At 53.0% G+C, this 13741-nt stretch overlaps 2 protein-coding genes across 12 annotated transcripts; both read right to left on the reverse strand.

The window, feature by feature from the left end:
- Positions 1 to 851: 851 nt before the first annotated feature.
- Positions 852 to 6570, reverse strand: SPEF1 (sperm flagellar 1). 11 transcript variants are annotated; one of them, XM_082431921.1, is made up of 8 exons: positions 4227 to 6568; positions 2917 to 3028; positions 2409 to 2566; positions 2192 to 2242; positions 1984 to 2044; positions 1647 to 1770; positions 1444 to 1547; positions 852 to 1298 (listed from the first exon to the last, which is right to left on the reverse strand). In XM_082431921.1, exons 2-8 carry the CDS (start codon positions 2988 to 2990, stop codon positions 1148 to 1150), a joined length of 723 nt encoding a protein of 240 aa, XP_082288047.1. In that variant the 5' UTR covers positions 2991 to 3028; positions 4227 to 6568; the 3' UTR covers positions 852 to 1147. The 11 variants fall into 11 exon arrangements, 9 of the variants coding, with proteins under 9 accessions (XP_082288047.1, XP_082288045.1, XP_082288046.1 ...); XM_082431919.1 differs by having other exon boundaries at positions 4162 to 6568; XM_082431920.1 differs by lacking the exon at positions 2917 to 3028 and having other exon boundaries at positions 2409 to 2600; positions 4162 to 6570.
- Positions 6571 to 6887: 317 nt separating this feature from the next.
- Positions 6888 to 9602, reverse strand: CENPB (centromere protein B). The gene has a single exon (XM_082431895.1). The coding sequence runs from the start codon at positions 9345 to 9347 to the stop codon at positions 7536 to 7538; it is 1812 nt and encodes a 603-aa protein (XP_082288021.1). The 5' UTR covers positions 9348 to 9602; the 3' UTR covers positions 6888 to 7535.
- Positions 9603 to 13741: the final 4139 nt, after the last annotated feature.

The raw sequence follows: 13741 nt of genomic DNA on the forward strand, positions 1-13741 counted from the left end.
TCCACATGCCGCGGAGCAACTAGGCCCGTGAGCCACAACTGCTGAGCCTGCGCGTCTGGAGCCTGTGCTCCGCAACAAGAGAGGCCACGATAGTGAGAGGCCTGCGCACCACGATGAAGAGTGGCCCCCGCTCGCCGCAACTAGAGAAAGCCCTTGCACAGAAACGAAGACCCAACAAAGCCAAAAATAAATAAATAAATAAATAAATAAATAAATAAATAAATAAATAAATAAAAACTCCAAGGAGACCCAGTCATAGCGGAGCCTCCACAATTAAAAAAAAAAAAAAATTCTTATTCTTCCTCTTCCTCCTCCTCTGCTTCTTCTTGTTCCTCTTTTGAAATATCAGAAGATCTAACAACATGGACTCAATTCCAGCCTGGCACCAAAGGCTGATGGCACCAAAGGCCAAGGTATCTTGGTCAGGGTTGGGAGTCAAGCTTGGCCTTGGTCCACAGAACTTGGGGTCAGTCTGTGGGCAGGGTTGGGAGTCATATAGAGGACAGGTTTAGGGGTGAGTCCATAAGCAGGGTTGAGGGTGACTATGTGGCTACATTTGGTGAGAATCTGAAGCCTGGGTTTGTGGTTGGGTTTGGACAGGGTTGGAGGACACTGTGAGGATAGGTTTGGGGGTCAGTCTAAGGCCAGAGTTAGAAGTCAGGCTATCCTAGTGCACAAGACCTAACCCCTGGTGGTATCATCAACCTACCAAGCAGTGGCCACTTCAGGGCCCAGCTACCCACGAGTTGAGACCCACTCTGGGCCCACAAGGCTCTTTCACTTAAGGGGTGGGGGGTAACACAAGGGGGACAGGAAATCACTGCCCTCAGAGAACAGAAGGCAGGCACAGGAAGGAGAGCATACCTTTAATGGGGGCAACCCAGACATTCTTAACATACCCCGTATGAGGGGAGGGCAATTGGAACAGGCACAGCCCATGTCTTCCCCACTCCTGGCTGAGTTCACTCCTCACCCCTTTCTCTTCAGCTGTTGCACTTTCCAGCCTCCAGTTGGGTCCCAGGTGAGTGCCCAGGAGGGGCAAGGAAGCCCCTCAGCTGTCTGGGGCAGCTTCCCCTTTGGCCCAGGGTACAGAGGACTAGCCTGGATGGAGACGCTGCTGTCATCAGAGCTGGGCAAGGAGCGGGTTCTAGGGGTGTGGACCGAGCTGGGGGACCACCCCCCCAAGGCCCAGCACAGGGAGCACCAAGGCAGAACCCCCTCTGGTGTCAGGCACTGCTTTGGGGTGCATGCCAGGTCTCTGCATGTGGCTTCTAGGTTCTGGAAAGCAGTCCATTCTCCTGACCCGGATGGAGTGGAAGGAAGTGGCTCAGTCACGGGGCTCAGCTTGGAGGGTTCCTGTCCCACCGCCCCCCATGCTCACTCACACCCCAAGAGAGGGGAGGCGCTCTTGTCCCAGGAGGCTCATTGGAGCAGCTGGCTCACCGCTGCTTACGCTCCGCCTGCTGGAGCCGCCGGGAGAGATCTTCGATGCGCACGTTCTTGAGCTGGAGCAGGTGCTCCAAGCGTCTCACCTTCATCTGCAGGACCTGGGAGAAGCCCCACAGAGGTCAAGCCCTGCGGCCTGCTGCCCCCGCCCCTGTCTTTCCAGGCCCCAATCCCCCAGCGCCTTCCCAGTGCGCCCTCACCTGCACAGTCTCCTGCGAGGCCAACAGCTCCTGCTCCTTTTCAGCAATCTGGAGGACGAAGCTTCGGTCGCCCTGCAGCACCTGGCTATACCCCAGAGGCCGGGGCACAGGCAGCCGGCCCACCCTGGGGTGAGAAGCAGCTTAGCCCAGGCTTGGATCTTGGGCCCCACCCTCACCCTTCCAGTGTCCCTCGACCAGGCCTTCTCTCCCCGCCACGGTCCCCCACCCGTCCCTGACTTCCCTATCTTTCCAGGTGCAACCCTCAACCTCACCTCCTAGCCATGTGCATAGGGAGATTACCAGGCTTGGTGAGGTCAGGAGCTCCCAGTTTCCTTACCTGAGCTGCCCCCCTCCCTGGGGGTCTGGAGCACCTTCCCCTCGGGCCTTCTGGGACAAACCTGAGACAAGGCAAGTGTAGGAGTAATCCTGATGGAGCCCTGTTTTCCTGTCTTCCACCTCCCCACACCCCCAACCCTTCCCCCACAGGAAGGAAGGACAGGAGGAAAGCTCCTCCTGGGAGGGAAGAAAAGTGAAGGCCACTTTACCCACATCCATGTAGTCAGTGCCATCCTGGGGAGCCAGCTCCTGAAAGAACCCCCAAGGTCTGCTGTGAGCTCAGGCTGCCCACCCCCAAAGAGCACCCCACCCCCGCCAGGCTCCCTTTAGCCAGGCACCCTTCTCCCACACTTATTGCTGAGGCAGAGCGTTCTGCTGCCTGGGAACCTCCCCCAGAGCAGTGCAAGAAACTGGAGTGGGGTGGCACCTGTAAGGAGCTGGTGCCCTGCTTCCTGCGCCTCTGCTGCTCCTCCAGGCACTGCCTCAGTGGAATGAGCACCAGCTCCACCACGCCTGGGGTACACTGTGCGATCTTGCGCATCACGTCAGCTGGTACAGAGAAGCTCAACTTGTTCAGCACCTTCCTGGGGGGCAGACACAGGGATGGTGGACTGGCTCCTGGGGGGGATGAAGTGAAGGGTTGGGGGATGGAAAGGGGTGCAGCAGTTGCAGCCCTTCAGTGCACAGCCCTGGGGGAATGGAAGGGCACCCAACCTGAGCCCAGTGTTTATATGTCTCGAGGGTCCTTGTCACCTCCCCAAAAGAAGAGTCCCTTGATTTTGTTACCAGACAGATTCTGTCTGCATTGTCCCTTCCCAGCCAGCCACCAGCCTAGACTGTGGAGACCACAGGAGGTGGAGGGGCTGGGCAGCCCTTCCTGGGATCCCAGGGTAGGGGCTGGAGATCCCACTAGTGTGCCCAGGTATTCTGCTACCTGTTCAGGTGACCCCAGTTGCTCAGCTTCTGCTGGAGAGAGTTAGCAGGAACATAATTGTGCATCTCCACCATCTTGGGGAAGTAAAACTTGATGACCTCTGCGACCAGGACTGAGGGATAGGGGGTGGGAGCAGACATGGAAGTTGTAGAGATGGGTAAGGAAGAAAGGGGAGGGAGAAGGAATGGGTGGGATGGGAGAATCAGGGTTTGCAGAGTGGTGGGGCCAAGTGGAGAGGTGGAGATGTGGAAAGGGGTAAGGATGATATGGAGGTGAGGTAAGAAAGCAAGATCAGTGATCAGCCAGAGACAAAAATTCCAACACACCCCAGAGGAGCTGCATTCCTTTGCCATTAACTCGGGGCATATAAAAACTAAGGGCTCTGGTCCTCTATGAGTCTCAAAGAGAACCCTTCAGGAGGCTGGGGCCTCACCCTAGGAATTGACATAAATACACACACACACACAAAATGACACAGAGATGCAGAAACACATACACAGACACATACTTCTATCACTGGAGTTCTAAGAGACAGTCACCAACACACACACACAGAAGCACAAAGTGTCACATATGCACCAATATACACATAGAGAGATGCATACTTCTGTTATTAAAATCCCAGGAGACAGTCTTCGACACACACCTACACAATCACAAAGAAACATATGCACACAACATCCCCACTCATACATACAGGACAGAACATGTCAACACACATATGACCAAACACATGCTCAGACTCCCACAAGACAGATATACAGAATACAGGAATAGGCATGCACACACACAGAGATGTACAAATACATACACAGAACGCATCTTAGTCATTAAAGTCCCAGGAGGGAGTCACAGACTCAGATTCAGACACACACACACACACACACACACACACACACACCACATGCATAAAGGATAGAACATGTATACATAATATGGACACACACATGCCCACATACCCAAGATGCACACTTCTACAACTGAAGTCCTAGGAGATAGTCAGACATCCCTCCCACCAACCCACCCCCACCTCCGCCGCCACAAGCACACAAGCACAAGAGACATGTATGCACACACACCCCGTACACCCGTACATACAGGACAGAATGCGTAGACACACAAGGACATAGGACATACAGAACACACCCAGGCGCGCACGCGGACACACACACACACGCTGGAGCTCACACGTCTGTCACACACACACACATACACACACACACACGCACACGCTGGAGCGCACACCTCCGTCACTGAAGTCCCGGGAGAGATTTCGCTTGGGCCGGGACAGAGGGATGTTGTCTACCCACAGGTACAGTTGGTGCAGCGCTTCCTCGTCCACGCTGCCCGCCATTGGCGCCCTCAGAAAGGTCAGGCCGTTCCAGCTGTGCAGCGTCCAGGTCCAACCTCACGACCCCTCAAGAGCTTCCTCTATCGCCACTGCCGCCGCGCAGATCCTCCTCTGCCTCTCTAACCCAGACTCACTTCCCAGCTGGGAGCGGCCATATTGTTTTCTGAAACCATGGCAACCATACTCGACTCGCTGGGGAGCAAGGGCTTCTGGGAGTTGTAGTTTCCCCCCTCCCGCTACCTCCTCTCAGGCCCCAGCTTTGAAAAGGCGGGTTGTCTTGTCCACCTCCCAAAAAGAAATCACCTCTGCCAACTGCTCACCAGACATTGGCCCACTCTGGGAACTGCCAAAGCCAACCAGGCCTCTAGAACCCCTGCATCAGTATCCTCAGGACAAGGAAACTCCTCCAGGGTCCTTTAGCAATCAGTCCCAAGTGAAGGCAGCATCCCAGTGTTTGTCAGCTTTATCTGGGGGTCCATTGTTAATCACCAGCTGCTTCGCATCTGGACTGTGTGGTAGGCTGGGTGACAGTGCCTCCTTGCTAGGTCCCTCCTCAAAGCTCTGTGCTCATAGGGCCATCCCCACACCACTGCCCCCCACCCGCCAAGCAGTGTTCCAGTGAGGCATTTTATATGTAACCCAGACTCCCAGGGAGAGCATCAGAGCTCAAGGCCAGTGTCTTGGGCAGGTCATTTATAGTCCTTAACCCTATTTCCTCCTTCGTGAAATGGGGATGGTTCTCACCTACCGTCCCTAAGGAGTAATAGGGAGAATGGGAAGGATATTTACATAAGACCTGTATTTGGGGACTGGGGGAACAGGAGTTAGTTATAGGTACAGGAGCTTCAAGAGCTCCTGTAGACACTTCCACATCCCTCATCTCCAAGAGCTATTCTTCCATGGGTTAGAAACTGAGTCAGTAACCAATTCCTTTAGGAATATGGTTAGGGTTAGGAATTCCTTAGTAAAGGGGCACTTCTAGAGTCAGCCTGGGGAGAGAGCTTGCTTCTGCCACAGACTAGTGGTTTGGCTTTGGGCACATTACTGAACCTTTCTGTTCTGTGTTTTCTCATGGTTTTACCTACTTCATAGGGGCTTTGTGAGCATCTAAAGTACTTAGCATACAGCCTGGCACACAGCAAGAGCCCTATTAATGTCAGTTGGTGTTATCATTAATGAGATAATCTCAGTTCCAGCAAAAGAGGTGTTCTTGTTGGCAAGAGACAAATGGAAGTATTTGCCTTGTTGGTATTTGAGGTGAGGGCCTTGGATTGGCCAGGGGCACCTGGTGAGAAGGCTACTGCTCCCACATATTTACTCCAGAGCAGGCCAGGGGGTAGGCTGGGCTTCCTTGTCTCATCCTCCAGGGCTCAGGTGGGGACTGGATGGGGGCCAGGGTGGGGGCTGGGAATCCCAACTGCTTTTTTGCTTTCACTTAGTTCTGAAGCCTTCAAGGCCTGGAGGGAATCCCTGAGAGTCAGAGGTACGGAAGGGAAAGTCATTCCACCTTCTTGTTTAAAAAGATGACTTGGATAACTGCCTGCAACCCCCCTCCCCCGCCCCCACATTCCAGGGTGGAGAGAGGAGGAACTGTGAGGAGGTGGGGGCAGGGAACCACATGGGTGATGTGCCAGCCTCAGTAGAGTGGGAAAACCGGTTTGGGGCCCAGAGCTGCTGGCCTGCTCAAGCTCAGGCCCTCCCCTCACTGGAACCACTGGGGCCTGAGGGCCTCAGTGACAAAGGGCCTGGGAGGGGTGAGCTGGCCCTGAAGAGAAAGGTGGGGTAGGATCAGCAGAGGGCCTGTCCTCACCTTTGGATGGGGGTAGGGGGGCTCTAGACGGTACCACACAGGGAGTGGCTAACCTCTTGCGGGTGCAATGTGTCCCCAGCAATTTCACCTCCATCCTGACACTGTTCCCAAGGATAGCCACCAGGATTGGAAATGCCAATCACTGAAAGGCCTAGAGGACTCCCTCTTAAGGCACCATACAAGAGATGCCCCGTATGCCCCTACAAACTCCAAACTGGACCACAGGAGCTGCCTCAACACTCCTTTCTTTCTGCCCTCCGACCCCTCTCCTGCAGGGATCTTCTTTAATGGTCCTTGATAAGCCTAGTTCCCAGGTGCCTATAGTTTAATTTGGCCCTCCAGGGACTGTTGGCTCCCTCCCTCCTGTCCCAGCCAACTGACCCAAAAGTTTTAACCCCAAAGCAGTGCAAGGCCCAGCTTGCTCAAACCCACCCCCAGGCAGGTGCATTGAAGACCCCTCCCACCCAAGCCTAGGCAACACTTAGATATACATGTTGCCCCTCACCCTGGTCAGGGCCTGGGCTGTAGCCACACTCTCAACATTTGTCCCACCAGAGCAAGGACCAAAGGGAACCGGGAAAGAAAGTGTCCCCAAGACAGACGCAAGCCCAGACCATGAAGGATGCACCCTTGGCTGTTAAAATGTCCACTCCCACAAAAGGGGGGTGGACAGATTTATTGAATTCAGACTGGGAAAGGAGCAGCTGGATGGCTGGACTCTGGGCCCAGCCCCAGGACCCCTGCCCAGGATAGGGCCCTGCCAGAGAGGGAGGAGAGGCATGGGGCCTGCAGCTGCCCACAAGGGAAGTGCCCATTACCACTCCTCTGGAGGGCCTCTTGAGAACCTCCAATCTGGAAAGAAAACCAAGGGCCAAAGTAACATGGACTGGGCCAGAGGAAGGGTTTGGGGAAGTGGGGAAGCAGGCAGAGGCAGGCCCAGGAGCCTGCGGTTAGACTGTGCTTCTCAAGGCGGCCTCAGGGCAGGGATGCGGGGCTGCCAGCCTTGTGGGGTCCTAGGCTGGACTTTTCTCTGGAGCCCTTCCCAGAATGGCTTTGGGGTCCCCCCCACCAAAGACCTGGTGTGGATGGCAGAGGGGAGAGGCACTCTCTGGCCAGGAGCTTCCAGGGTCCATCCCTGGCTGCTACTGTGGCCTAGTCCACTGATGGCACGGTGTGGTAGCACCGGACAGCTCCCCACCCTCCCCACCTGGTCCCCCAAGCCCAGGGGCAAATAGGGAGGAAAGAGGATTCTGAGAAAGAGGCAATAAGCAGGCAGTGAGGCTGACACCAGCCCCAGGCCCTACCAAGGTGACTGGGCCTGTCACAAGACCAGGAGAACATCACTAAAGGATCTGGGGCTCCCCACTCTGGCTCCATCCACAACAGCTGCCCAGAGAGTCCTCTGCCCTGGGCTGGTGCTGCCACATCCGGGTTGGGGGCATGGCTAGGCCCAGTGGCTCAGCTTTGATGTCCAAGACCCCGAACTCCTGCCTGCCTGGCATGGTTCTTCCTGGTCACATGGACCAAGTCGTGTTCCAAGTGGAGGATGTGGCTTTGCACACGGTCATCAATGGGGAAGGAGGTGAGGTACCTCTTGACCATAGCAAAGTAAGCCATGGCCTCCCCAAAGCTGGGTACAGGCACCTCATCACCATCCTCATCATCATCTTCGTCATCTTCGTCCTCCTCATCATCATCTTCCTCTTCTTCCTCACTGTCTGACTCAGAGTCCTCCTCACCTTCCAGGAAGTGGAGGGTAGGGCACTGGACCTCCTCCTGGGCGCCATAACCCCCGAAGCTGCCACCAGCCTCCACTACTCCCTGGGCCCAGTCCTCAGCCTCCAAGCCCTCAGAGGAGCTCTCCTCCTCCTCCTCTTCCTCTTCATCACTGTCATCAACATCACCCTCCTCTTCTACCTCCTCTTCTTCCCCCAGCTCTTCTCCTTCCCCCACTTCCTCCTCTTCCTCTCCATCTTCCTCCTCCTCCTCCTCCCCTTCACCCTCCTCTTCCTCTTCCTCTTCCTCCTCCTCTTCCTCCTCCTCCTCCTCTTCCTCCTCCTCGCTCTTGAGGGCAGTAGTGATGGTAGCATTAGGGCCACCCCCAAAGCCAGCCTCACGAAAGCAGGTGGCTATGTCCGAAGGTTCCACAGCCTGCCAGGCTGCAGCAACGAAGTGCAGGGCCTCCATGAGGCCTAGCTGCAGGCCTGAGCGATCCTGGCCCTCTAGCGCTGCCATGGCCTTGAGCAGCATAGCCTGGCGGTAGTGGCCCTTCACCTGTTGGACCACTCCACGCTCCAGCGGCTGAACGGTGCCTGGCGGGAAGAAGGCTAGCTGCACATGCCTCAGGCCCGAGGTATCCAGGGACTGGGCAGCCAGGCGGCCAGCCAGCAGCAGGACTCGCCGAGATTCTGCAGCCATGCGGGTGTCCAGGGCCTTCAAGTACTTGGCCAGGGCCTGGGTGGTGACACCACCCTTAGAGTTGGCGGTGTAGTCGCAGGGCAGGCCGGCTTGGCCTGCACGGGGCTTAGCGGACTTGCCGGCTACAAGTGGGGGAAGCTTCTCACTGCCGTCGGCATTGGCGCACAGCAGGACACTCAGGCGCTGGGTGGCCTTGCGTGCCCGTCCATCACTGCCACACAGCCCCGCGGCCTGGTCGGGCAGGAAGTCGTACCACAGACTGGTCTCAGTGGCACTGAACACGTCCTGGGAGGCGTAGCCCTCAGCCACCGACGGCGGCTGCTCCTCCCGAGCGCGCCAGCCCGTGGTACCCCCACCGCTGCCCTCCGAGGGCACCGTGGGCGGGCTGGCGGGCGCCGCTGGGGGCCGGGGGGCAGCGCTGCGCGACCGGGCGCGGGCCACGCCGCTGCAGGACACCACACCGTGGCGCCGGCGGAAGCGGTCCAGCCAGCCGTTGGAGGCAGTGAAATCGTCCATGCCCAGCTCCTCGGCTATACGCAGAGCCTTCTCCTTGAGGATGATGCCCTTGACCGGCAGGCCAGCGGCGCGGATCTGCTGGAACCAGGCGATAAGCAGCCCCTCGAGCTTGTCGTAAGGAGACAGCTTGTTGGTCTTGCGGCAGGTGGAGGCTACACCGTACTTGCGCTCCGACGCCAGGATGGCGCGCTTGTTCTTCAGGATGGTGCTCAGCGTGGACGGCGGAATGTTGAAGCGCCGCGCGATCTCGCCCTTGCGCAGGTCCGGGTTCTCCTCCACCTCCTGGATGATCCGCGACTTCTCCCGGAACGTCAGCTGCCGCCGCTTGGGGCCCATCCCGGCGCGCCCCCCGCCCCGGGGCCCGGCGCCACCGCCGCCGCCCCGGGGCGGGGGGCCCGGGCCCGCGGCGGGGGGCACCTGGCGGCCTCTCCTGCTCGCCCCGCCCGAGACAAAGCGGTTCGCGGGGCGGCGGGCGGGGCGGCGACCCGGCCGGGCCGGGGGCACCTTCGGGGGCGCCGGCGGGCGCGGCGCCGGGCGGCGGGCGGCAGGCGGCGGGCGCGGGCGAGGGCGGGAGGCGCGGGAGCGGAAGGCAGGAAGTGCCGCGGCGCGGGCAGCTGGGAGCGCGGCGAGCAGGGCGGAGCGGGCAGAGCGGGATCTCGCGGGAAGCGCAGGGACGCCCGGCACCGCCTCCAGCCCTCCGTGCCCACCCTCCTCCCCGTCCCGGACCGACCGCGCGGGGGCGCTTCGGCCTGCTTGAACCGCTAGCGCTCGGGTGTCTGGTGACCCGCCGGCAACGGTGCGGGCCGGGGCGCTGTGCCCGGCCTCTGCACTGCGTGGGCAGCGATTTGTTGCTTATAAAGAATAACAACTATGTTTTGTCTTTTTTATTTTATTAAGGTAAAAATAACCCAAGTTTTTTGCGGAAACTGAAAAATACAGGAAACTAAAAAGCACCTTTCACCCCAACACCTGGAGAGATGCGCAGGTCACATTTTGATACATTTACTTCCAGTCTTTTCTCTAGGCGCATGCAGTTTTTTTTTTTTTTTTTTTGGCTGTGTTGGGTCTTCGTTTCTGTGCGAGGGCTTTCTCTAGTTGCGGCAAGTGGGGGCCACTCTTCATCGCGGTGCGCAGGCCTCTCACTATCGCGGCCTCTCTTGCTGTGGAGCATAGGCTCCAGACGCGCAGGCTCAGTAGTTGCAGCTCACGGACCTAGTTGCTCCGCGGCATGTGGGATCCTCCCAGACCAGGGCTCGAACCCGTGTCCCCTGCATGGGCAGGCAGATTCTCAACCACTGCGCCACCAGGGAAGCCCCTGCAGTTTTCTTTTTAAAAATTTATCGCATAAAACTGGCATCAGACGATATAGACTGTGTATTGGCATCTCCTGCTGTTTTACCTGGCATCAAGTGATGAAAATATTGCCTTACTGATAAAGTACTGCCAACAAACTTTTTAATTGTTGCATATTGTTCCAATTATGGTTGAACACTAATCGATGAGGCCTATTGTTACACATTTAGGTTACTTTTATAAGCAACACTATAGTTTTAAATCTGGTTGATGATGATCCCACAATTCATAGATAATAACTGATAACATCTCGGTGTGTCACTTTCTGTGCTGTTCCATGCATTTAGCCATAAATGTTTGTGTTTGCACCTACAGAAATAATGCCATGTATGTACATAAGCATACATACATACAAATCCCTGAAACCTCTTCCTCCACCAAACACATAAACATGACAAACTCTTAAAACAATGAATGAATTGCAGTGTTTTTTTTTTAAAAAATCTTAAAGTAGCCTGAGGAGTAGGCAGAGAGGAAGGCTGTGACCCAGAGGGACAGGCTGAGGATCTGGGGCTGGATGAGGCTTCAAGAAAATGGGTGTAGACGAAGAAGAAAATAGCACCAAAGACAGTGCTGGGGTTCTCCAAGGTTAAGGGCTCAAGAAAGAACTAACAAGAAACGCGGGAGGAGCAGCTGAAGCAGTAGGAGGAAATTCAAGTTCATATGCTGTTCTGGAAGCCAAGGGAAGAAAGTATAATTCACTGCTGTTTTAGTGTGCATTTCTCTTTTCATATGTGTATTGGCCATTTGAAGCCTGAGAATTTTCTAGTCATATCTTTTGCCCTTGTTTCTCTTTTGTTGACTTTTAGGAATTCTTCATATGCTTTGGACATAAAATCTTTAAGTATATTGCAAATTTTTCTCCCAGTCTGCCACTGTCCTTTTACTTAGCCTAGGGAATCTCAGATATGAGAAGTTTTTAATCTTTAAGTAGACAGGTCTGTCAGTTTTTTCCTCTATTGCTTTTGGATTTTGTGTCTTACTTAGAGAGAGCTTCTCCCCCTTCCCCCACCTCAAGACATAAAAAATATCCTTCCAATCACAAGGTCCAGAAGAAAACTTGGGAGATTTTTTCCTTTAGGAGCCAGATCAATGCTTGGCCCATAATGGGTGTGAGGTCCCTGTGCAGAAGTAAATGTAGGACCACCTGGCTGAGGACTCCTTCCCACAAACCTTCAGGAAACCAAGTCTACAGTTTTGGAGGTTTCATCCATGTGCGTGTATGTCCTCCTGCCTCCCCACCCATCCTGACTTATAATCAATGGTTGTTTGGGAGAAATGACTATGGATGAGCTTTTTTTTTTTCTACTTTGCTGAATTTTCCAAGTTTTCTTCAATAGCAAGTACTACAGGCTCTTTAAAATGAAAAGGAGGACTTCCCTTGTGGTCCAGTGGTTAAGACTCTGCACTTCCACTTCAAGGGGCGCGGGTTCGATCCCTGGTCAGGTAGCTAAGATCCCACATGCTGTGCGGTACAGCCAAAAATTTAAAAATAATAATAAAATGAAAAGGAAAATGGAAAGTTTGCTGAGAGGCACAAAGAATAGTGATGACGTAAGTGGAATGGGTATAGGCCTCATGGGCAGCTTTGGACAGCCTAGGCCAAGAGAAGGGAAGGTGGACTGTGGACTTTCCTAAGGTGGAGAATTGGAAAGATGGCACATTTTCATCACTTTATAAAGAAATCCCATAACCTTTAGCTATCATCTCCCTATCCACTCCCTGCCCCTTCCCTGGCTGGCCCTAAACAGCCACTAATTTACTGTCTGTCTATAGATTTCCCTGTTCTGAAGGTTTCATATGAATGGAATAATATCATATGTGTCTTTTATGACTGGCTTCTTTCACTTAGCTTCATGTTTCAAGATTCATCCATGACATAGCATTTATCAGTACTTCATTCTTTTTTTATGGCTGAATAATATTCTGTTGTACAGATATATGACATTTTGCTTATCCATTTGTAAGTTGGTGGACATTTGGGTTGTTTCTACCTTTTGGCAATCATAAATAACTGCTATAAACATTTATTTGCAAGGACATATGTTTACATTTCTCTTGGGTATATACCTATGAGTGGAATTGCTGGGTCACATGGTAACTCTATGTTTAAATGTTTGAGGAACTGCCAGATGAAGATCATGTTCTTTTAATTAATCTAAAAATTATAATTATATTATTATTATATTATAATATTATTCCAAATTATGTTCTTTGGAAGATATTTTCAAATACAGAAAATTTTTAGGATAAAACCATTTAATCACCATTAATTCCATCACTCAGAGAATACCCTTGTAGGATACTTATCTGTGCATTTTTCTTTTTTTTTAATAATAAAAAGAAAATTTATTTATTTATTTATTTGGCTGCGCTGGTCTTAGTTGCGGCACGGGGGTCTTTTAGTTGTGGCATGTGGAATCTTTAGCTGCAGCATGCGACCTCTTAGTTATGGCATGTGGGATCTAGTTCCCTGACCAGGGCTCGAACCCGGGCCCCCTGCACTGGGAGCACGGAGTCTTAGCCACTGGACCACCAGGAAGTCCCCTGTGCATATTGTTTTTAATGGGACCACGCTTGGCATAATATTTTTTAGCCCGTATTGTAAAGATCTTCTCATGTCAATAAATATCTACATCAATTACTTTCAAAATTCTTTTACTCTAGAAACCCTTTCTCCAAAAGATCATTTTCCAAGAGCCCAATAGGTAATCATTCAATAATCAGCAATTATTACTGGGCTTGCCAGGTGCCAGGCATCCCTACCCTCCCAATACCTGTTCTCTTTAAATGCTTCAGGTATTGCACAGTATAGAGGAACCACCTTTGTTGGCTAGTTCCCTATTGAAGGACACTCAGCTTGCTCTCCATTTTTCATTGTTATTATGAACATACATCTCTGTGTACTTTTATCACCTTCTTAAAAGAAATCTCTAGAAGTAGGATATTGGGGTTAGAGACCAACCTTGGGCTTGGGCCTATTCAAGGTTCTGGGAGACGGGAGGAGAGGTAAATGACTTGGTCCCTGTTCTTCAATAACTCAGATTGAGAAAAAGAGATTCAGGAAAAGGAAAAGGAGATTTTGATAAATAAGGCCCATTCCTTCCAGCAGTTTCTCTTTAGGAATTCATTCTATGCATATCTGTTGCATCATTTAAAAGCTAATAAATGTTCAGCATTAGGGAATTGAATAAATATATCAACTAAAAGAAAGCAAGGTATAAAACATTCTGGCAAGTCCGAATTGAGATGTGCTGTGTGTGTAAAATGCACATTGGACTTTGAAGGCTTGGTACCAAAAAAAAGTATGTAAAACATCTCATTAACAATTTTTATATTGATAACATGTTGAAATGATAACTATTTTCTTTTAAGCC

The sequence above is a fragment of the Balaenoptera physalus genome, assembly GCF_965194825.1.
Source record: "Balaenoptera physalus genome assembly, chromosome: 16".
Classification (NCBI taxonomy): Eukaryota; Metazoa; Chordata; class Mammalia; order Artiodactyla; family Balaenopteridae; genus Balaenoptera; species Balaenoptera physalus.